Source organism: Nilaparvata lugens, chromosome 5, assembly GCF_014356525.2.
Source record: "Nilaparvata lugens isolate BPH chromosome 5, ASM1435652v1, whole genome shotgun sequence".
Classification (NCBI taxonomy): domain Eukaryota; kingdom Metazoa; phylum Arthropoda; class Insecta; order Hemiptera; family Delphacidae; genus Nilaparvata; species Nilaparvata lugens.
The window spans coordinates 68,533,219-68,558,448 of NC_052508.1; the positions used below are offsets into that span (position 1 = coordinate 68,533,219).

Genomic DNA, 25,230 nt, shown 5'->3' on the forward strand with positions numbered 1-25,230 from the left:
TTGAATATGAAAAGTGGGTAATTATGGGTAAAATTCCCTGAAATCCATCAAATGTTTTTCTGTGTAATTTTATTATAAATAAAAGCCTTAATTTATTTAAAATTGAATAATAATAATTGAATTATAATGATTAGTAATTCAATTGAAAATTTATCTGACTGCTTGAAGGGGGTTTATATTATGTAAGCATTGAAATGACAATAATCATGGCACATAATGGCAAGGCAACGCTGTTCTCCACTGCCATAATAACGTGGGCCTCACTATGAGTATTACCAACTTTATTTTGATTTTCCTGCACTGGTGCTCCATATAACCTACTAACTATTTTGCGTTGTCATGCTGCAAATCTGGAGTACGCAAAGTACTCACTTTGCGCACTAGTGCGGAAAAGTGATTCTTTGCGGCCTGCAATCAGTGCAGAAATGGTCACTTTTCAAGGTATCTGTAGGAAATAGTATATTTCGCACCTAGAGCAGAAAATGAGATTTTTCCAGCTCGAAATCGGTTTTCAAGTCCAAGGCCGTAGGCCGAGGACTAGAAAAGATTGAGAGCTGGAAAAACATTTTTGCCTGTGGTGCAAACGATATTTTTCGCCACACTATACAGGTATTGCTGACAAAATAAATAAAGAATACAAAATAAAGAATACTCGTTAAGCTATCGTACCTATCTCTTGATTTTAGTGGTAGAAGATTTGCAGTCAGGATTTCAAATTCTTTTAAAATTTCACTTGGAATACCACAGTCATCTTCAAGCATTTTTGAAAATTCGGAATGCACTAATCAACAATAAATAATTGAATAAAACTGGTTGCGAAGCGAATTAGTTTGATTCAAAACTGGAACTGAAATCATGGCTACTTCAGCTGATGATGAAAGTGGCCACTCGCCCGATCTAGCGGATGACTTATTAACTACTTCCATGAGCGGCTGGAAAGAGACAACTTTCTGGCCTAGCCCGGAAAAGAAACCCTTTTCTGACGTCGTCTGCAAACAAGGTCTTTCAGATCTACGTAGGGACTGGAAAACAGCTGCTTTCTGTGCAGTGTGGCGAAAACACTATTTTATTGGCTTATTCATGATAAGAATACAAAAATACCATCCAGCTCGTGAACGGTTGGGTTTATCAAAAAAATGACAGGAGTGAAAATGTCTTAAAAATTTTACGTAGAATCCAAAAATATCATAAAAAATGGGGGTTGCCATTAAAAAAATAAAGTTGTCCTCCATTTTTGGAAGATGGCGGCCAAATTTCCTATTTAAAATGGTATGTCGTAAAATGTCGAAAAAAGAAGGGAAGTTGCCCGTTTAAAGTTCTCTGTAAAATGAACGGTTTACAAGTTATCTATTGTTACACCTCATGTGAATCATTCTGTAGTATCATAGAGAAACAATAGCGTAAGTAGATATCCCATGGTATAGAGCGTTTATGTCGCAACTTTTACTATCTCAAGCCGATTACTGTCGATTATTGTCGAATTTTACTGTTTTGTTGGGATGAGAGTGTATGAACGGCACAATATGAGAGACTACCAGTCCCACACAGCTTCACGGGAAAGAATTACATGAACTAGCGGCTTGAGATAACAGTAAAAGTTGCGACATAAACGCCCTATAACATGGGATATCTACTTACGCTATTGTTTCTCTATGATACTACAGAATGATTCACATAAGGTGTAACAATAGATAACTTGTAAACCGTTCATTTTATGCTATTGTTTTTCTATGGTAGTATCTAACTTCAACAAAATTTCTGGGTTCGCCGGTGGAGAGGTATAGACAATATCCCGTAATCTCTCTATACAGTCTCTATATCCATATCTTTTTGCTTACTATAGTCGTAGACTCAAAGCCTCATGCCTTTTAGTGCCAAGTATTCTCTGAGATTAGGATGACTATCTGGCAACACTTGAAGGTCCGCTTTGTAGATCGATAGATGGTGGCTATCTACCTCCTCCACCTTGGGTGAGGTGATCTACTCATTTAAATGCTATTCAGGAATCATCACTATGATTGGCATTCAAAAGGCAAATGAACACACATTGAGCAATGAGTGGTGTCAGTCATTTATTATCTACTAGCCGTTAACCCGTGCTCCGCAAGGGTCTAATTAATAACTAGCCAAACTGAAAACTTGACGTACTGAAATCTAGAACAATTTAAAATAGGCCTACAACCATCCTCTGTAGATTCTTTATTCATTTAAACAATAAGTATATTATCAAAATGATAGGGAGAGGAAAAATAAGGCAACCTTGTGCTATTCCTCTCCAAAATTTAGATAACACATAGTCCGAAATAGGTATTGTAGTTCTTCAATTCACAAAATTTTCATTCCTCAAGTTTTTTCACAAAGTAGATTTTTAAATTTAGACGCTTCAAAACTGAACATAGAATAAATATTTCATTTATCTCTTTCCTGTATAGGGCTACTTGTAATATAAATATAAAGAAAAATAAAAATCTCAGTACCCTTTTTGAATTATTTTATCACAACATAGTGATATATCACTTGAAAATGGCATCAATGTTGAAACATTTTGTGATAAAATAATTCAAAAAGGGTACTGAGATTTTTATTTTTCTTTATATTTATAATAAATATTTCACATTATTATAACTAAAATAGGAAATATTCACATATAGATTGATAATCTATACGCGAAATTTCAAGTTAATCAGTTGAGTAGTTCAGACGTGATGATGCGTCATTCGTGCATTTCCTATTCCTTACGTATTATTAAGCAACGTATAAGCCAACTTTCCATTATTAAACTGTAGATATAGAATACCAAATGGAAGGAGGAAATTGAAATACTGCGCCTTAAATCTAGACATTTTCATTCGAAAAATGATGTTTCACTGGACACAATCATTAATAATCTAATTTTTTTGAGAAGTTGAAAGATTTTCAAGGAAGTTGATATATACTTCAAACTTAGGCTCGGTTGCACAAAAGCCGGTTAAATTTTAACCGTGATTAACTTTACGAGAACCAATCAGAGAAGGCGTTTTTGAAAAGACGGCTTTTGTGCAACCGGCAATTAAACTACTAAATCTATTCAATATCATTTCCAATAGACGGGATTCCCTCTCTTTCATCCAATTTCCTACAATTTCATGAATAATTTTTCTAAGATCTATTGCTTTTTTTTAATTTTTTGAAAACTATTATCATTCAACTGCTATGAATTATCAGGATGCCTATCAACATTGGAAAATATGTCAATGAAATTTTTCTCGGAATTAAATACATTATAATAAATCAACCATGCCATCATGATGTACCTAGATATCATATTACGTTCGGAGGACACTTTGCTAGGAACAAGAGAGAGTCTTGATGTAGTCTCAATTTTTCTATCGCCCTTTTGGGAAAGTTAATAAATTATTAATATTTTCTGTAGTTTGTTAGTTTGCTTTTTATTTATGTTTTAAAGTTTAATAACGTATATTTGTATTCATAGCATCTTTGAACTTATACATTCATATAAGTTATTACTTGAAGGAAAACATCCTTCAAATTTATAACACAGTCGTTTTATTCCTGGTAATGTCGTAATCCAATCAAAAATTCAAGTTTCGTTCAAATCGTTAGATTAAAATATAATCTCAAAATATACAGGGTGATTCACATAAGGTTTAACAATAGATAACTTGTAAACCGTTCATTTTACAGAGATCTTTTGACGGACAACTTTCCTTCTTTTTTCGTGACATTTTACGACATGCCATTTCAAATAGAAAATTTGGCCGCCATAATGGAGGACAACTTTATTTTTTATGGCAATACGCATTTTTATGATTTTTGGATTCTGAGTAAAATTTTAAGACATTTTCATTCTTGTCATTTTTTTGATAAACCCAACCGTTTACGAGCTGGATGGTATTTTTGTATTCTTATCATGAATAAGCCAATAAAATAGTGTTTTTTCAATGATTAACCACTTTAAAAACTAACAGGACCTCCTAAATAGGAGGTATTTAGGAGGTCCTGAAACTAAACAAAGATAGATAAAGAATTTGATTATCTGATTATTATTCTTCTATCAGCTGATTATCTTCTTCTTTTATGTGGAAGCTTTACTGATATGTTGTTGTAAACAGTAATGAAATTTCCATTTAATTATGTGTGGCTTATTGTGGCTGTACATCCTAAACGGTTACGGATTTTATCTAAATTTGGGAGAGGAAAAAATAAGGTACCGGTTTCCTCTCCCAAATTCAGATAAAATCCGTAACCGTTTAGGATGTACAGCCACAATAAGCCACACATAATTAAATGGATATTGCATTACTGTTTACAACAACATATCAGTAAAGCATATCAAAACAACATATCATTTTGATAATGTACTTATTGTATGAATCAATAAAGAATAGAGAATATTTCTAATTTCAATGCTAAGCAGTTTTTTCTTCAGGTTTTTCGTTAATGCTTTCAACATTGTTCTACTATGATTAATTTTCGCATGTAGCTAAAAATCGATGAGAGTATAGATAAACGTTAGAAAGAATTGGAGCAAGTCAAGATAAGTGGATAATTTCTAATTGCTTTTCAAATTAGATCATTCAATGATTGGTCTGTGACCCACTTTTTTGTTAATTGGAGCAGTCAGGTTCCATTCCAGCAGTTACTGCGGATAGAAAATGCATTAATTTAATTTATGCAATGTTCACTTTCAGTTGTAAACTTGAAAAAATCTCTCTAGATTTTGAGAGACCAAACATTGATTTTAAAGGACCATTACCATAGAGAAACGATAGCATAGATATCCCATGGTATAGGGCGTTTATGTCGCAAGTTTAACTGTTATCCCAAGCCGATAGTTCACGTAGTTCTTTCCTATGCTGCTGTGTGACGCTGGTAGTCTCTCAAATTGTGCCGTTCATACACTATCACCCCAACAAAACAGTAAAAATTGACAATAATCCACAGTAATCGGCTTGAGATAACAGTAAAAGTTGCGACATAAACTCCCTATACCATGGGATATCTACTTACGCTATTGTTTCTCTTTGCCATTACCCACTTGTACTCGTAATTGTTATAATCTCACTTCATACGATTAGTAGTAAAGTACTGTTTTCAATTTTTTGTGATGAACTGTGAAAAATACAATTCAATCTGAACAAAGTCAAGCAATTATTGCAGTCAATGGAATAGGAACAGAATTCTATTACTTCATAACTTCAGAGATTCATGACAAATAGTTTCAATCGGCTCTTTCTAGCCCTAACATCAATTGTAATCAGCATTGTTGTCCCTTGAAGTGATTTTTCCATGATTTTGAGATTTTCCACTTTTTGAGATTTTGAGCTCGGTAAGCAATCAAATCGATTGATTATGAACATTTTCACAGGCTAATATTGCAACGGCTCTCACACACTGTGATAACGCAGTTCAAGTACAATTTCTTAGAAACACGTTATTCAATATTTGTACAATTGCATTATTTATAAACAATACAAATTTAATATTTACTAGAGATAAGTCGTTCACGTGAAAAAATGAAACACATTTATTTATTAAGTATTGGTAGGCTATATTTGTTTAACAAGAGAAATTTAATAGTAGGCTTATCCGCTTATTCATTTTCCATGTACAAAAACAATCTACTATATCTCGAAAAATAACATAATCAATTTATATCAACTTTCCAGCAAAATTATGATGTAATAACTTACATTTGAAATATCAACAATTTTGAAGCTTCGTTTTGTGCTTCTTCATTTAATACTTTGGGATTGGGCTTGACGTGTTCCATGAATGTTCACTAGCAGCTAATTAAATATTTAACAATGATTATTTTAACCTGTAAAAGTGTCTCTTAGTGCCGGTTTCACAAAAGCCGGTTAGATTTCAACCGTGATTAATTCCACGAGAACCAATCAGAGAAGCCGTCTTATCAAACAGGCCTTTTCTGATTGGTTCTCGTGAAATTAATCACGGTTACTAAATGGCTTTTGTGCAACCGGGCCTTAGTGTCTTTTATTTAGTATGTATAGTCCCGAGCTCGAGAATGAACTCTAATTCTCTCAACTTCTTAATGGCTAGAATTGAGAACTATAATAACGTACTACAATAGCTTCAAGAACTATGAGAATATATCGAACTATAAGAACTATACTCTCCCTATTTTTCTCTTGCTATCATGATGTTCATTATGATACTTATGATGTACATTATGATGTACTTATTGTATGAATCAATAAAGAATTCTTATCTTATAATATAACTTACTAACTGTAATAGAAGAACTTTAGAGAACTATAAAGCACTAAAGACAGTGATGATAGAATGTAATACAATAGAGAAACAATAGTATAAGTAGATATCCCATGGTATAGGACGTTTATGTCTCAACTTTTACTGTTATCTCAAGCTGATAGTCCATATAGTTCTTTCCCATGAAGCTTTATGACGCTGGTAGTCTCTCGTATTGTGCCGTTCATACACTCTTACTCGGTCAAAACAGTAAAAATCGACAGTAATCGGCTTGAGATAACAGTAAAAGTTGCGACATAAACGCCCTATACCATGGAATGTCTACTTACGCTATTGTTTCTCTATGGTAATACATTCTATACTAGTGAGGATAGAATGTAATACATTCTATACTCTCTATGACTTGTAAATACTTACATTCTATACTTTCTAAAGATCGCTTGTAAATAATGATGTCGAAGTACGGTAGCAATCCATGTGTTGCCGGTTGCCCATAAGCAAAATTGAACTGCACATAAATAAATGATACCTTTGATGCCTTTCATCATACCGCAAGCTTCCTGAGAAATCCTAGTTATCGTAAAAGCTTAATAGATTTTTTAATGACGCTTTTCAAAACAGGGAAGCTACAGTAAATAGAATTATTGTACAATCATCGATAAATACCAGTTCATTGACTTCCTAGTAAGAGCGAGTTGAGAAAAACGTCTGTCAACCGTAGTGAATGGGCAGTAACTAGCAACTAGAAATAGTAATAGCGTGTCAATTATAATTGAAACTAGTTGTGATAACAGGTGGTATTGTACTACAATATTTTAGTATTCTACAATAGTCATCAGCTTTGACATTGACCTTGTGTCATGAATGACTACTAAAAACGTCTTCAGTAGAAATCCGGTTCCTTAACTTGGAAAGGAATTGACAAAAAAGTTTTGCGCTACAAATTCTTGTTGTGAGATCGTCAGATAAACTTTTTTCGTTGAGTTTAGTTTCGTTTTAGTTTAAATTATAATGTGTGTTGTGGGCTAAATTTTTTTCCATCGATTTTTGTTTTTAATTCTTCATCCAATCTTCTATTATGTCACCGAATCGCTCCAATCAGATGGAATTCTCCCAACTTTTTATATTTTTGGCGATAATGATTAGAGTAGACTATTGGAGAACCAGTCTTTCATCAACACCTATTTAGCATTCGCATTGTATCTTTGAATGAATTTTCTAAGATTTAGGACCATATAAGATAATAATGAACATAACACGCAATTTCATTAGGACATTTTTCATTCATTCATAGTAATTTTCATTGCCAGTCATTGATACACAAATCACCATTCTTTAAATAATTCTACGTAAAGCATTGTAATTATTGGGTTGTTGATATCATATATAGCTGATCTTAAGATGAAAAGATTCTATTCTTTGGATATTTTAATGAATAAAAATTCGGGGGAGGAACAGTTTTGGGCTGTGCCTGTTGATCCTTTACCAAATTATATAAAAAATAATTGTGTATCATTGAATCAATGAAATAATAAAATTGATCTTTGTTAACTTACGACAAACAAGCATCAGAGAAGAACATAATAAAATCAATATCAATCAATTAAAGAATCATTAAATCATTGAATCAATAAAAGAATGAAGAATAAAATTGATCTCTGTCAACTTACAACGGCAAACAAGCATTGAAAACAACAATTCCTCAATTATAGAATCATAAATTGTGTAATTCTGAATGATTAAATAAATAAAACAGTTAACACAATGTGGAATGTCACTAGGACTACCAATATCTACTCGTATTTATAATGGATTAGTTAGACTTCTGTTTAAAGTAGATGCTCTTTATCACATGCAAAACTCTAATCAGCCTATACAATTTTATAACAAATAATTAAAGGTGATGATTTCTTGATCCATTCCGAGTTGCTTTGTATAAACACACTTTTTTTATGTATTTGAACACGACATGCAGTCGATTATTAAGTAAATATTAAGAACTTTTACTTACTGATTTAAGTACTTTCAATCGTCTGGCGATCATTTTCAACAGTGTAGACCGGAAATGTTTTGATGGTTAGGAAGATTTGTGGTGTTTATTATGTGATCAAAAAGTATGTTGGATTTGAAATTCAGCTGTTCATTTAGTATGTTGTTACTGTCTAGGATGGTGGCTTTATAAATTTCAAATTGTTCTGTTGTATTTAATTCATGTCCAAGCTCTGAGTCATCTATGTTTGAGCTGCACTTATTTTTGTTTTGTTTTCTCAGTTGCTTTCACATTACATTGCTATTTTTCTAATGTCTAGTTTAATTAAAGTGTAGTTACCACCTCTTCCTAGATCTGAGTTTTACCAAAAGGTACCTAGAATACATTGTATTCTAGGTAGACTACATTGAGTTGTACTATCCAGTTATAGGCAAGACAACAAATCTACAATGTCCTACAAGTAAGAACGTTGAAACGTTTGAGCAGTTTCATTCAAAAAGATCAATTTTTTCACATTTCAAGTTCTATTTTAAACTATCTATTCTAAGTAAAATATCGGAGAACACGTGTCATTGAATTTTTATTCAGTCTACGTGACGAATAACATTTTTTCTATCATTACATCACATTCCCTGTCGCACATGGGATGACATACCAAAGAGTTCATCATCTCGTTTGAAAAGAAAATATGAATAATTAGCCTTATACTGTAGTTCAGAAGTTAGAAGTCCATTTGGCTTTCGATGGAATGGTGCTGAGGCTAAAATTTTCCATAAGGAATCTGTAATATTTTCGTTTCTGTTGATGGTACACGGTGCAGTGAAAATTTTAATAAAGTCTGATTTACGTGATACATGATTTCGATATAGAGTTCTAAATGAATTTCGTAAACCGCACTTTGATATCTCAACTCAAATCAGTTTTTGTAAAATATCGGGGCACCGAGCTTCGCTCGTTATTTTTATTTATTGATAAACAGAACACAATTCTCTCAAATGATCGTGCTTATATTTTACAGCTGACTATACGTCAGCTTATGAATATCAGGAATGTGATATTTTGATTTTCCACAGAATCACTCGCTTACTTTTTACTATCCACAGACGACGAGAGTGTCAGCTGTTTCAGCCAAGGATGAATTATCCTTTTCATGTCGTTCAGCGAGTTTTCCCAAGGATGAGACCTAGTGAAATCGAATTTCTATAGCATAAACCTACTATGTTCCAAATTTCGTGAAAATCGTTGGAGCCGTTTTCGAGATCCGTTGAACATAAATTACCAGATATAAAAATATAAACAGATATACAGAAATTGCTCGTTTGATATAATTAGGATATGTTATAACCGAAATAACCAGATATAAAAATATAAACAGATATACAGAAATAGCTCGCTTGATATAATTATGATATGTTGTATATTAACCAACTGAAATCATGTGTCAGCGCATGAAGGTCTGTCTGCGTGATAGCTCCCAAATAGCCTCAGCTGATGCTATGAATGAACAAAAATAAAAACTTTAGTAATTGCATGCAATGAATTCTTCGCTGACCAAATGATAAATCACAACACATTTTTGTTCTTATTACACTTTCAATGTTATTTTTATATCCTGAAAAAGGACGGAGTCGGTAAATTTTGTTGTGCAACGAACTTGATCTGTAAAAAGGGTCGAAGAATATGTGCTCAAAATTTGAATCTGATTGATCGAATCTTTCAAAAGTTACTGTCGAACATACACACAGATGAACAACGATTCTGGCCTTGAGTTAAAAGTAGGAACTCGCTAACGATTATTTCACTATGATTTGTATTTTGTACTTTTATAATTTTGTATCTTATCATTTCTTGATTTCTTTTATTTATCCTATTATATTAATCGAGCAATTTCTGTATTTTTATATCTGGTTATTTATGTTCAACGGATCTCGAAAACGGCTCGAACGATTTTCACGAAATTTGGAACATAGTAGGTTTATGATATAAACAACATTCGATTGCACTAGGTCTCATCCTTGGGAAAACTCGCTGAACGACATTAAAAGGATAATTCATCCTTGGCTGAAACAGTTGAGACTTTCGTCGTCTTTGGATAGTAAAAAGGTTCTATGGAAAATCAAAATATCGCATCCCCGAAATTCAAGAGCTGACGCATCGCCAGCTGTGAAATATAAACACGATCATTTTAGAGAATTGTGTTCTGTTTATCAATAACGAGCGAAGATCGGTGCCCCAATATTACTGTGTTAATCAAACGAGCTGTGAATTATTTTCTTTTGCAAAAAATAAATTTCAGATTGAAATTTCAAATGGGTATTTGAATTTCAAACGAGCTGTGAATTTTTTTCTTTTGCAAAAAATAAATTTCAGATTGAAATTTCAAATGGGAATTTTTGTCTGGGAGTTTCGTTTAATAATAATTAAATAGATTTGAATTATAATTTAATGTAATTATGTTTTTGTTTGCAGCAAAAAAGGAGATTCTGCACGGTGTGAGCGGAGAATTCAGGTCTGGAGAGTTGACCGCCATCATGGGGCCTTCGGGTGCGGGAAAGAGCACCCTACTCAACATTCTGGCTGGATTTACGTGAGTGAAAATGTACTGATCCAATCGAAACTCACATGATTATTTCAACTAAATAAATAAATTATACCAAATTCAATAATAATAACTGAAATACTAATTTTCCCAAAAGATAGGCCTATTTTCCAAAAAAATAAATGAATTCCTATAAAAAACAATTAAGTTACGGTATTCAATTTGATGATTTTTTTGTGTTCATCCGTATTCATAGTAAATCGTTGTTAGAAATCTATTTCTTCTGACTCTAAAAATAAACTCCTGATAAACAGTCCTATATTGAGATCCACGTTATAATGGCAGTGGAGAAAGATAGGAGATAAACGTTGCCGATCCTCTGTCTTGTCAATGCCTTCTATGGAGGGTAACTGATACCTGTTTATTGATGTAATATTAACTGTTCATTCTCGTTTAAAATAATCAATTATATTTTATTAAGCAAGAAATGATATTTTTCAATAATTTCATAATGAACTTTAATGATTAAGATGAAATATTTTGTTGATCAATTATCAAATCTACATTGTTAAAAACGATCTGGAAACAGAGCAAAGCGAGAAAGAGATAGCGCTATCTGCTTTGTTGAATGATAGACAAGGATAGCAGTGCCGTTGCTAATCAAACACTGCTATTATAAACCTCACTGTAGACCTACTTTTCAAAAATATATAAATCAATTATATTAAATTCTCCAATATAATTTATTAAAAAATACTAATTCTAATACTTTCAAATACTAATTTTCCCAAAAGCTAGGCTTACTTTCCAAAAAATATATGAATTCCCATAAGAAACAACAACTAGTCCAAAAATATATATATGAATTCGTATAAAAAACAACAACTAGTCCTACTTTTCAAAAAATATATGAATTCCTATATAAAAGGTGAATAGACCTATAATTATTCTTACAATAATTTAGCTCTGTATTCTTTCAATTTCTTCATATTCTCATTACCAGAGAGAAAATGATACACGTACCTACATGGAGAAAAAAGAGAAGACTACAATAATATAAGTGTTGTATTTTCCCTCTGTTATTACTCTACAGTGAGGTTCACGTTATAATAGCAGTGTTTGATTAGCAACGGTACTGCTATCCTTGTCTATCATTCAACAAAGCAGATAGCGCTATCTCTTTCTCGCTTTGCTCTGTTTCCAAATCGTTTTTAACAATGTAGAATTGATAATTGATCAACAAAATATTTCATCTTAATCATTAAAGTTCATTATGAAATTATTGAAAAATATAATCTCTTGCTTAATAAAATATAATTGATCATTTTAAACGAGAATGAACAGTTAATATTACATCAATAAACCTGAATCAGCTACCGTCTATTGGGAAGTCAGAGGATCGGCAACGTTGTTCTGCTATCTTTCTCCACTGCCATTATAACGTGGACCTCACTCTAGAGTTTGGAGTGAGTTGCAATGTTGTACAATCTAACAAATAAAACCAACGGCCTGTTAATCTTTTACTTGAAAATCCAAGTGGTGGCAGTATAACAAACAAACAGAATAATTGCATGCAAGGATTCACATATATTATTACATATCATTCTTGATTTTCAACATGATCAAACAATCTTTATTGGCAGAATAAAGGCAAACGCACACATTAACAGTCGGGTGTTTGTAGACAGATAGAGGAAAACCCACTCTCTAGGTGATCTGCAATGTAGACAGACAAGACAGACAACAGTTTCACATATTATAATGAGAACGGTTTTGCTCTCTGTTAACTTATTATAGTTCTCAAAGGTAGAAGAAGTAGTTAAAATATAGTAGTTAATTATACACACATCAGTTCCTCTAATATTAATCACTTCATATTAAAAAAAAATTACCACCTATTTCTTAAATTTGTTAAGTCATAGTGCAGCTCATATTATCGAAATTTCAATTTCAATTTCAATATAAAAGCGAAATGGCACTCACTGACTGACTGACTGACTGACTGACTGATTCACTCACTCACTCACTCACTCACTCACTCACTCACTCACTCACTCGTAGAACTAAAAAGCTACCGAACCACAAACGTTCAGATTTGGTGGGTATGTTCAGTTGGCCCTTTAGAGGCGCACTGAGAACAGATTTGGAAAAATTTCCAAAGATACGCCCAAAATCTGCGTTTTTCCAGCGTTTTTTAGCGTTATCTCAGATTGATCGAGAACAAATGAACAGAAATTGTTCAAATTTAGTACATAAGCTCAGCTAGTGTGTAATAATGTTGTTTTAGAAGGAATTTGCAATAACGCCAAACATACGCCCAAAATTAGCGTTTTTCAGTTCTTTCATCAAGTAATAGACAGAAAATGTTCAAATTTGGTACAGAGGTTTAGCTAGGGTCTAAAAATTTTGTGATTTGGTGACTTTAATATTTCATCAAAGATACGCCCAAAATCAGCGTTTTTCTCAGCTTTTCTGCGTTTTCTCAGTACTTTGACTTTCTGATGGAATGAAGCATGCTCAAATGAAAAATACAGGCGAGCGAAGCGAGCCCGCTGATGTCATTTTTGGACGATCCAATCGGGGGTCCAGGGGGCGGAACCCCCTGGCTGGACGGGAATGGCGAGCGAAGCGAGCCTGACGGCTAGTACGTGATATGTTCAACTTCTAGGTTAAGACATGACCATTATTTTGTACAATGTATTATTGACACGTCATTTGATTTGATTTTCTCAATTCAATATTTGATCTGTCTATCCGTCTGTTACGTCTGTCTGCTCATGTCTGCATGAAAACGTTTGAATGTTTTCCGTCTGTCTTTTGTTGTGTGTGTTAGCCTTCAACTGGAAATAAACTAATACCCACTATGATGAAAAATAAATCAATTAAAAAATCGAAAATAGTAGAATGTGAGCGTCAAGTTGAATAACCCATGCTCTGCCAATCACAAAGCAATTCACGATTTGTTTGAGCTTTATAAGTGGACAGATGACTTGACTGACCCACCGAAAATATCTAGAGCGGCACGGGCATTTTATCACAAAACACTGGACAGCTCAGCAGTCAAGCGACTCGTTCATAAATTATTTTTCTCTCTATTTTATCTCTTTCGCTAGCTAGAAATAAAGCTATCACTTTAATGATTGCAAGAGCAAAACATTACTAATAAATTGAATTAATATACCTAATTTACAATAATACATACTTGAACAATACAAATATATTGTGCCTACATATGTGTTCTGCCAGATTCTACTGTCTTCAAATAGTCAATATTGGAAACACTTTTAATATTGGCAAGAGCAAAACATTACTAATAAGTTGAATTTATTTATAATTTACGAAACCTAATTTATACTTGAACAATACAAATATTTTGAGCCTGAATATGTATTCTGCCAGATTCTACTGTCTTCAAATAGTCAACATTGAAAATTTAATTTGTTCAAATGCTGATTAATCACAGATGGAAATAAATTAGAAGTTGCATTGGTTCAAATGCTAATTAATGAATAATTATTATTAAACGAACTTCCAATTAAATGCTGTAAATCACCCCAAAGACTTCTGCTACTGCAAATATTGACAACAGGGTAAACAGCTAGATGGAAATCCGATGAGCGCTACTATACAAAAATTATTTGTCAACCCGGGAACTTAGGAGGTACACTGGGTTCGATTCCCGGGCTGACAAATAATTTTTGTATAGTAGCGCTCATCGAATCTCCATCTAGCTGTTTACCCTATTGTCAATATTTGCAGTAGCAGAAGTCTTCGGGGTGATATACAGCATTTAATTGGAATTTCGTTTAATAATTGCTAATTAATCAATAATTATTATTAAACGAAAAACCCAATTAAATGCAGAAGTCGTCGGGGTGATTCACAGCATTTAATTGGGATTTTCGTTCAATAATAATACTAATTATTATTAGTCAATATTGTTTCAATGCTCTTTACACTAGCAGGCACTAGCCCATACATGTTTTTGGGGAGTATTGCTTCCAAAAAAATATCTCTAAGGCTAGGTACTGTAGATGATATTAAATCCTCTACTGAAATATTTAGATTATTGCAGATTGAAGAGTTAAAAGCAAGCTATGCAATAGGTATATTGACTGTTGATTTGTAAAATATAGGTAATTGTAGAGTGAAAGTTTTGTGCTGGAGATGGAAAATTGTACATTTTTTAACTTTATATGGAGGAAGAAGTTTTTTCGTTTTCTCGTAGAAATAGAACTTAAATAGACAAATATAAGTTCATGGTATGAGAGTGTTCTGAAGAACTATTATTGGAAAACGTGTTATAAGTTGATCACAAAAATGTTCAGGCTACTGAAGAATCAATTTGAAAAGAACCTGGTACCTAACTGGAATTACCCTATCGTAAAATCTCAATAGCTTTTGATCAAATGATGGTTTGGTGTCATCAATATATTCTAAAATGGTGTAAATATATTCTCAAAAATTATGTAAAATTTGATCTGGGGAGACCATCAATGCAATCAGTTTCAAGTTGATATTTTCAATGGTTATTGAGGTATTCCAAAAACTGTGCATAATTCAGCACATTTCTATCGAACATACCAGAAATTAACTAGACTTATTGCGTTCTTTATATGATATTGATGTCTATTTATAAAATAGCATTATAGTACCGTACCCTTTTTTGAAATTAGTATGAAATAATAATAATAATAATAATAATAATAATAATAAGCGCCTGTTATTTCTTTCCTAATCATTCATAGTTGAGAATGATATTGTATGCATCAATGTATACATAAATAAATAATAGATTAAAACTACTAGATTGATGCTCCACATCATCTTCAGGTTTCAAAAATAAATTTCAAATCCAAAATTAAAAAAAAATTTAAATTTATTTCTAAAACCTGATGATGATGTGGATCATCGAAACTATAGTAGTTTTAATTTGTGTTCTTAATCTATTATTTTATATCAATTTAAAAAAGGGTACTAAAAAGCTATTTTATAATAATAAAAATAAGTAGCCCTGAATACATAAATTTTAAGAATATTTTGATGTCATAAAGATTCACTGTTAACCAAGAACCTTGTCTTAGCTTTTTAATCACAGTACCCACAATAAAAACTTTCAGAATCCACTAATATTTGTAATAAATACGCTAAATTCAAGTTTATATATTACTCTGATTAAGCTGATTTTGCGACTCACATTGGCGCACAAGGAATCTTCCTTCTGCCGGTGTTTTTGCCTCACCTCTACTGTACTCATAGGAGCATAAATTAAGTCTTCATTTAATAATTATTATCTATATTATTATGAATAAGGATATCTTCTATAATTGAATAAATTAACATTCCCTTAATTTTTATGTATGTATTTAAGTTAACTGCAGTATCTTATATTTATTTTTTGTAAAGCTTTATTTGTATTCTGTTTTTGGAAAATAATAATAAATTCAAAAAAATGTATAATTTTTTGACTCTTTTCTGTTTAGGGCTACTTGTAATATGAATAGAAATACACATCTCAGTACCCTTTTTTGAATTATTTTATCACAACATGTTTCAACATTCATGCCACTTTAAAGTGATTTCATTTACATTTTCAAGAAATCACTTGAAAATAACATGAATGCTGAAACATGCTGTGATAAAATAATTTAAAAAAGAGTACCTTGTATTTCTATTTATAATATTTTGATAATGGACTCAATCTGATGCAAGGCAACAACACTCTTCTCAGTTATCATGGAGTAAAAAGTCATGGAATATTTGTTTATCCCTTAGACTACCAAATAGGGTCTATGAAGCTTGTCCCCTCAAAATACCAAATAACGAATTTTACCATTGGGATAATATGTCCCAATACAAAAAACACGATAAAATGAATAGAATTTAGTAAATAGCTTCGCAATTTCAATTTCACATGTTATCATTGACATTATATGAATTTATTTACTCACTTTCAACTCAAAATGACACTGCAAATCACATTAGAACAGCTTCATTCAGCACAAAACCAGCCTCTGACACATGCATGCATGAGAGCATATAACCACAATATAACCTCAATTCACAATAATATGGCGATCAGATAGTTCTCAACAGCTGATGTATTTTACAGAATAGACCCTAGACTACCGCTGGGATTCATTACTGTGTAGTTTAGATGATCTATTCACCCACTGGGATTCGATGAACTTCTATTGGGACATATTGTCCCAGTTGTAGTCTGAGGTTGGTCATTTCTGCTGGGACATATTGTCCCGTTGGTAGTCTAAGGGACTACCAGGTAGTAGCAGGGCTACTATCATATACTATTATTGAAATGGAAAATAAATAGAGGATGCAGGATGATTTTAATTCTATTCTAGTAAAAAAAAGTTAAAAATATTGTCTTTTTTCTTTAGGGCTACAGTATTTTTAATGATAAATCTCAGTAGGTATATTTTATAATTATACCATTATTTTGATTTACAGGTTGAAAGGCTGCCAAGGAAGTATATGCATCAATGGTATTAACAGGAAAAGTCGAATTGAACAATTCCTGAAGATGTCCTGCTACATTACACAAGATGACGAACTGAGGCCTCTATTGACTGTCAGAGAAGCTATGATGCTAGCAGCGCATTTGAAACTCGGTTTCACTCGATCCAACCCTGACAAGTCCAACTTGGTTAGCTCAACTTTCCAATATTTATTATACTGTTTAGCTATTGATAAGCTGCTTGGCTGTGGGTTTGCAATTTTCATTTCTGTTAAGTTATTGATAAGCTGTGAGTTTGTGTGTGAAATACCCTACTTACAACTCAAGGTTAATCAATATTTATATGTTTTGAAAATCGATAAACCCATGGTTACTATTTTTTGATTTGGTTTGACATATTGTTTTGGTTTGGTGTAAATGAAATAAAATACACTGACTGTTACTCACCGGTAGAGTAGTGGATTGATATTATACTGTTTCAATAGGCTTTAAGGCTTCACGTCGAACTGATGTAGAGCTTTTAAAATCAGCTAATAATATTATTGCTGGTTTTTGAGGAATTGGGCTTAGATTAGTAAAGTTTTGATTTGTTTGAAATTGAATTAGATATTCATTATAGATTTTACATTATCAAACACTTTGAGCTTAATGGAGTTGAATTTATTCTCCTGAAATAAATTTTTTCTCATCAACTCAGCTACCTGAAACATCTTTTAGAGAGCAGTATAGGCTATTAAAAATATATAAAAAATTAATTTTACACTCGGAATGGCCAGCTATTCTGATAGATAACTATTCTGAGTAAAGTGTTGTTTTATTTACTTTTATCAATTGTAGGTATGTGGATTGATCTTTGAAATCTATCTGGTATTTCCAAAAATTAAGGCTTATTCTGAATTGCTCCAACATAAGTCACTCCTGTTATTTTTCTGATGGACCAAAATTATCTTTTCTTCCATTCTCAAAGCTTCTTTTTTGAAAGGCCTTCTATCTTTAACGACTGGTTTGAGAGCTCCTTTATCCAGCAACTACATTCTTTAAGTAGTGAAGCTTTAAAATTTATTTTCCACCAGTTTTTTCTATTCTAGATGCCACCACATAAACTCTATTTTGTTTTTTGGATCTCTGTGTTACCAAATAAAATGAATTCTATCTTCATAAGAGTTTTTCCAATTTCTGTTTATATGATCAATTGACCATACTACCTCAATAATTGTTGTAGTAATAATACTCCATAGATATAATACGTCGTGCTATATATTATAGTAATTTATTCATTTATTTATAGACAATAGATACAATGCAGGTAAAAACAACAGGCATTCGCCCAAAACTGCTTTAAACCTCAATTTGGAATACACAGTCTAGAGGTTATGTAAATTATAAAAAACTTAATTCACACACTATTTTGAGTAATATATTTAACGTATATAATACTACTTAATAGATCAAACTAATTTAGTATCAAGTAGCCTACTTTAAGAACAAGTCAACCGTACACTGAATCTCAATTTTTTTGTTTTTAATTTCGTTGAAGCTCAATAAAACTTAACACATGCATATAGAATTGAACATTATTGTTTAATACAAGAGATATATTCATATTTTTTTCATGAATGAACTTCATTCCTTCATCATCAAATTTATTTCACTATTTCCCACGTTGTTCTCTTAGGTAAAAAAATAGTTTAAATGTGCATTGGAATTGGAATTTTTGTTGAAATTGACGAAGCACGTTTGAGTTTTCACCTGTTGCTTCCATTCAAATTTTAACTTAATGAATAGATAATATTCAAATTTCATTCAATGAAAAATGTATTCTTCTATAGTGTGGTCCACGTTATGATGGCAGTGTTTAATTAGCAATGGTATTGCAATCCTTGTCTATCATTCAACAAAGCGGGTAGGGCTATCTCTCTCACGCTTTGCTTTGCTGCCAGATCGTCTTTTAAAAATTTAGATATACAATGTTTCTATACGAATTCATATATTTTTTGGGAAGTAGGCCTAGATTTTGGGTAAATTAGTATTTTAGTAATTATCGTAGAATGTAGTCTAATATAATTGATTTATATATTTTTTCAATGAAGGAATTTATTTTTTTTTGGAAAGTAGGTCTATAGTGAGGTACACGCTATAATGGCAGTGTTGTTGCTATCCTTGTCTATCAATCAACAAAGCGGATAGCGCTATCTCTTTCTCGCTTTGCTTTGCTGCCAGATCGTATTTTAACAATGTAGAATTAATAATTAATTAACAAAATATTTCATCTTAATTATGAAAATTCATTGTAAAGTCATTGAGAAATATAATTTCTTGCTTAATAACAAATTTGAATGTTTTTGGTCCGGTAGATTTTTAGTTCTGCGAGTGAGTGCCATTCCGCTTTTATGTATAAATATAGATTATGAAATTATTGAAAAGTATAATTTCTTGCTCAATGAAATATAATTGATTATCTTGAACGAGAATGAAGAGTTAATATTACATCAATAAACCTGTGTCAGCTACCGCCTATTGAAGGCATTGACAAGACAGAGGATCGGCAACGTTTTTCTCCTATCTTTCTCTACTGCCATCATAACATGCACCCCACTATAGTTGTTGGTCTCATAATTAATCATATGAAATCTACTTAGATAAGACTTAATCAAGATAAAGTAGTAGAGGAGTCAGTTTCACGTTTTTCACATGATTTCAGAAAGTCCTGCTACTACTTAACTTCTAATTCAAGCTACAACTGTACTACTAAAAAATAAATCTATAAATCAAGATTTGACAGTTTTTCGGTTGCTCCTCTGCATGGAAAAATTGCCATTATAACTTCACTGCCATTATAACGTGGACCTCACTATACATAAGTATAGAATAATTTATATAGTATAACATGAGAGTAAGTTATTCATATATAAGTCAACTGGACCTGTTAATTTTTTTCAGTAGAAAAACCTACTCTAACTGGGAGTAGCCTACTTTATTGATGGTCCACTGTACTTTGCAAAATAAACGTGTTTTTCATTTTTACGATATTTTTTTTGCAGGTATCATATATATTGGGTCTTTTGGGACTAAAAAAACATGAGAATACTAGGACATCTCGATTATCTGGCGGACAACGTAAAAGGTTATCAATTGCTCTCGAGCTGCTCACCAACCCTCCAATCCTGTTCCTTGATGAGCCAACAACGTGAGTATAGGCTACTTATTGCCTATTTAAGTCTATTTTATCTTTCTCATATTGAATCAGAAACAGGCTGGCCTTCAAACGCCTCAAAATGATTGTTTTCATCTGCTGGGAGAGAATCTTTAAAGTTGAAGATATCTTTATAATTTAGCCAGCCTATATCTTTATGTAGAATATGTGTATCTTCATATATATATATATATATATATATATCAATGTAGCCTACAGATAGTGACTGAGAGCTTCAGATTAATCCAGCTAGAAACAGATTTCTATATATATAAAAGCGAAATGGCACTCACTCACTGACTGACTGACTGACTCACTCACTCACTCGCATAACTAAAAATCTACCGGACCAAAAACGTTCAAATTTGGTAGGTATGTTCAGTTGGCCCTTTAGAGGCGCACTAAGAAATCTTTTGGCAATATTTTAACTCTAAGGGTTGTTTTTAAGGGTTTAAAGTTCGTCTTTTAGCATGTATATTCTTCTTCTCCCAATCTCTTAATTATAATTGAAATTTCCATATCATATGTTACTATAGAACTGTAATCTAGATAGAGTACCTCTTCGAAACAGTTGTTAACTGGCAACTAAATTAATATTTTTGTCAGGTTGGCATTAAGTTGAGTTGACTCTGTTAGGTTGGCACCAAGTTGAAGATTTAAATGCATTTATCGCGGAAAAATTGATTGGGCACTGCTACTTCAATCCTGGTAATATTATATTACTAGCCGTCAGGCTCGCTTCGCTCGCCATATCCGTTTAGCCAAACGTTTAGTCTGGACCCCCGACTGGATTGTCCTAACATATGATGAAAATGCTCAAATGAAAAATGCAGGCGATCTTATTCTTGGACGATCCAGTCGGGGGTCCAGGGGGCGGAGCCCCCTGGCTAGACGGATATGGCGAGCGAAGCGAGCCTGACGGCTAGTATAGTTATAAACTCGTCTGTCAAAAATAGAATCATGAGTTTTGAAGTTGTATAATAGTAACGCTGTAACGGTATCATTATTCATTGAAATGTGTGATTTATACTTGATCCATTTTATAAAATCACTCCACTTATATGCGGGCTACTTTATTCAAACTAATAAAAACAATATAAAACTTGTAGTACCCTTTTTATTTAAAACATTTTAAAACTTCAACTTTAATCAATTTGATCCATTTTCCATTACCATAATACTTCTCATCACTATTCATGTTGGATGGGCACGTTAAACTGTCGGTCCCGGCTGAAGTATGACAGTCGTAAGGCCCATTGACGGCTTAAATTATATATTCAGGTGGTGGGACCTTCCCGAAAGGGACTCCCCACCAACAAAAGCCATACGAATTTACTTTTTCTCATCACCAAATAGCTCCAATATGAACGTTTGAAGAAATTGCTCTGATATTAAGCGAATTAATGGGGTCTGTACCATTAAACGTGTTATTAGATAATCACGTCTTTTAGAAAACTGACATTGAAGATAATTGCGTTCCAATCGTTTAGCAATGGTGTTTTGCATCATTACACTGGTTTGCATGAATTCACACTGTTTACTGTTTAGTAAATACCGGTACCGTAATGAATTGGATATGTACTTGGAAAATAGGGATTCGTTCGTGAAAATGTTGCTGCACTTGTTTACTGCAGAGAGCAAAATACAATTTTTTGCATCAGAGTAGGAAATAAGTAGCTTAATGAATGAAAAACCAAAACGAATAAATGTTAGATAACTTGAAATGGTAGGTCATTTCCACAGTCCTCTAAACGTATCTGTATGGAATGGCTGCAATATTATTTATCAACAATTCAATTTAATTCAATTCAATTTAATTTATTTTTACATACACATTTTTTTCAAATTCAAATTTATCCACACTCATAAATACATATACAGAAACCAGATAGAGTCTAGCTTGACAAATACAACAATAATCCATCTAAAATTTAATAATAGATTGTAAGTAATAGTTTATAATATAATATTAATGTGAACAATAACTGCTCACAAAGTGCTTCATGAAGCACTTTTCCGTGAGCAGGAGTTGAGGTTTAATCGGATATAGGAGGAGAAAAAAGCCTACACACACACACAAACACACACATATTCAATCACCATCATCAAGTAATTTTATTGATTGATTGTAGCATTTCCTCTCTTTAAATATACTTATATTATGAAATGTAGTTCAAACTGCCAAAAAATGGGAGGAAGAATCACCAGTATAATTTTTTCCAACATAATGCATGACAAGAGAGGGAAAAAAATGAAAAATAAAAGATGAGACATAACAGTGATAAATAAAACAATGTTTGCAGATCAAAGCTCAAAGCAAAGGTTAAACTTTAAAGGATACAGAAGTAACAACAACAACAACAACAAGTAGACTATAATAGAGTAGAATGGAAAACTTTATTTGTCACAAAAATACAAACAATACAGTTTCAAACACAAAAAAAAAATCAAAGTAAAAATAAAAAAACATTCTATTGAAAGAAAAAATGGAAGTACAAATAAGTAAAAATAAAAAAAAACATTCTATTGAAAGAAAAATGGAAGTACAAAAAGCTTTACTTTTTGAGAAATTGGAGACAATTATTCGACATTACTAATTAGGTACTTACTTCACAGATCCAATGGAAAATATAGAAAACATTCAATCTGTAATAAGATAACATGTCAGTATAGGATGTGTGTATACTAAAGTGCGAGATAAATTACTTTTAACATGAAGAGGAGAAACCCATTTCTCCCTCCACAGTTTGTAGCATAGACACAGGCGGACATCCTGCGCACAATTGGATGCGCCGTGTCATTTTGCTTCATGTTCTTGTGATGGAAACATCTCTGTAACATACACAAACCAATATACCTGACCAGTAAACGATTTTGGAACAATGCCAGGCACTAGCTGGAGGGGAGTGTTGGCGCGACGCGTTAGAATGTTGCTAGGTAGTGGGAGTGATTAGTGGAGGATAGAGCATCGGACCTCTCCGTCTTCGAGAAAGAGCCGTGTTAAAAGTAATTTATCTCGCACTTTAACCACCGTACATCTCTGTGGATACATTATTACTTGTAGGCTATTTTTGTGATGAATTTGAATTTAAAACATGTTTGATGGATTTTTGACAGGGGACTAGACAGTGTGTCAACCACATCGTGTGTTTCACTGCTGAAGAATCTAGCGGCTGAGGGACACACGATCGTCTGCACAATCCACCAGCCGACTGCCTCGATATTCGAGATGTTCGACCACCTGTATGCAATTGCAGACGGCGACTGCATCTATCAAGGCTCCTGCAGCAATCTGCTGCCGTTCCTGTCCTCATTAAGTCTGCATTGTCCCAAATACCACAATCCTGCAGACTTTTGTAAGTAAACTTAACTTTTGTATTTATCAATTATTTAGCTCCTCTGCCCAGCATCCACATATTGTGGAATAAAGGACTGAAAATTTTGCGAAGTGAAAAACTACAAGACTCAACCTATTTTGGACTATGTCTAATCTTATCTAAATTTGGGAGAGGAATAGCACAAGGTTACCTTTTTTCTCTCCCTATCATTCTGATGATGATGAACTTATTGTATCAATCAATAAAGGAATAAAGAATAATATTCGTATGGCTTTTATTGGTGGAGAGTTCCTGACGGAAGTTCCACCTCGCCTGAATATATGATTTAAGCTATCAATGGGCTTTACGACTGTCATATTCAGCTGGGACCAACAATTTAACGTGCCCATCCGATAACACGGAAGTTGATGTACAATATTGTGGAATTGATGTAGGCCTACTTATTCAAGATATATGTGATTATTATGCTGCGTTACTATACAGTAGTTTCGCAAAGCTTTATGACGCTGGTTGTCTTTCATACTGTGCAGTTCTTACACTCTCATCCGGACATAACAGTAATAATAGACAGTAGACGACAGTAATCGGCTTTGAAATTTGGAACATGATCGACATATACCATGGCATATCTTCTTGAGCTGCGCGTTTAAACCAAAGTTGATAACAAAATGTTAATAATCCAATCCTTATAGATTCTATAAAGGTGCGTACAGATATACGCGCCGCGAACATGAGCAATTCACTTTTAATCAGCTGACTATATCTGTATTTTCACGGAAACGGTGAGATACAGATATAAAAAGCTTGGCATGAGCTGATTAAAAGTGAATATTGCTCATGTTCGCGGCGCGTAAATCTGTACGCACCTTTATAGATGCTATTGAATTGATCATAACTCATCATACACATGATGTACACAATATGTGTTTGTCAAGTTCCGTTCAATCTAATGGAATCTATAAGGATTAAGTTATTCAAAGTTAGTAGACAGAAGGTTGGTCACTCATCTATAGTATTTTAGTTGAAATACAATTGGAGTGGGGGAACTGCAGCCGTGACGTAGGCTGTAGTACAGAGTAGGCAGAATATCGCATTCTTGAAAATCATACGGTGACCTATATTCAAATTATATAACACAAACATTTTCTGACATGCAAGGTTTCTGTTTCTGCTTTACAATAATTATCAAAACATTTGAATAATACAAGCATTTTGCAATATAAAAGCAAAAACCCACCTCCTAACCTTCCCTTTCAAACCCTTAAGGTTTCTTTATCTTTTAGGTCATGTTTATATTTTGTAGTTTGGCTATATATCAGCTTGTGAATTTCGGGGATGAGATATTTTGATTCTCGTAGGTAGAAAATGTGCTCGATACCAGCATGTGTTCAGTGCATTTATATGAATGGAATTCATTGGATTTATCGGGATCGGTCTATTGTTTTATTGCAATGCATTGGT

The 25,230-nt window shown here is 32.8% G+C and overlaps 1 protein-coding gene across 7 annotated transcripts in view; it reads left to right on the forward strand.

Annotated features, from left to right (window-relative positions):
- Positions 1 to 25,230, forward strand: part of LOC111048314 (ATP-binding cassette sub-family G member 4) — a 70,318-nt gene that overhangs the window by 29,478 nt on the left and 15,610 nt on the right. For 6 of the 7 annotated variants that reach the window (XR_005571431.1, XR_005571432.1, XR_005571433.1 and 3 more), the window contains exons 2-5: positions 10,694 to 10,811; positions 17,232 to 17,427; positions 20,280 to 20,425; positions 23,549 to 23,787. Coding sequence is in view for 2 of the 7 variants with exons in the window: in XM_039429151.1 (XP_039285085.1) it covers positions 10,694 to 10,811; positions 17,232 to 17,427; positions 20,280 to 20,425; positions 23,549 to 23,787 (699 nt within the window). In the remaining 5 variants the exon portion in view is untranslated. Of the gene's footprint in view, positions 1 to 10,690; positions 10,824 to 17,231; positions 17,428 to 20,279; positions 20,426 to 23,548; positions 23,788 to 25,230 lie in introns of those variants that run through there. The other variant, XR_005571434.1, reaches the window with a different exon arrangement.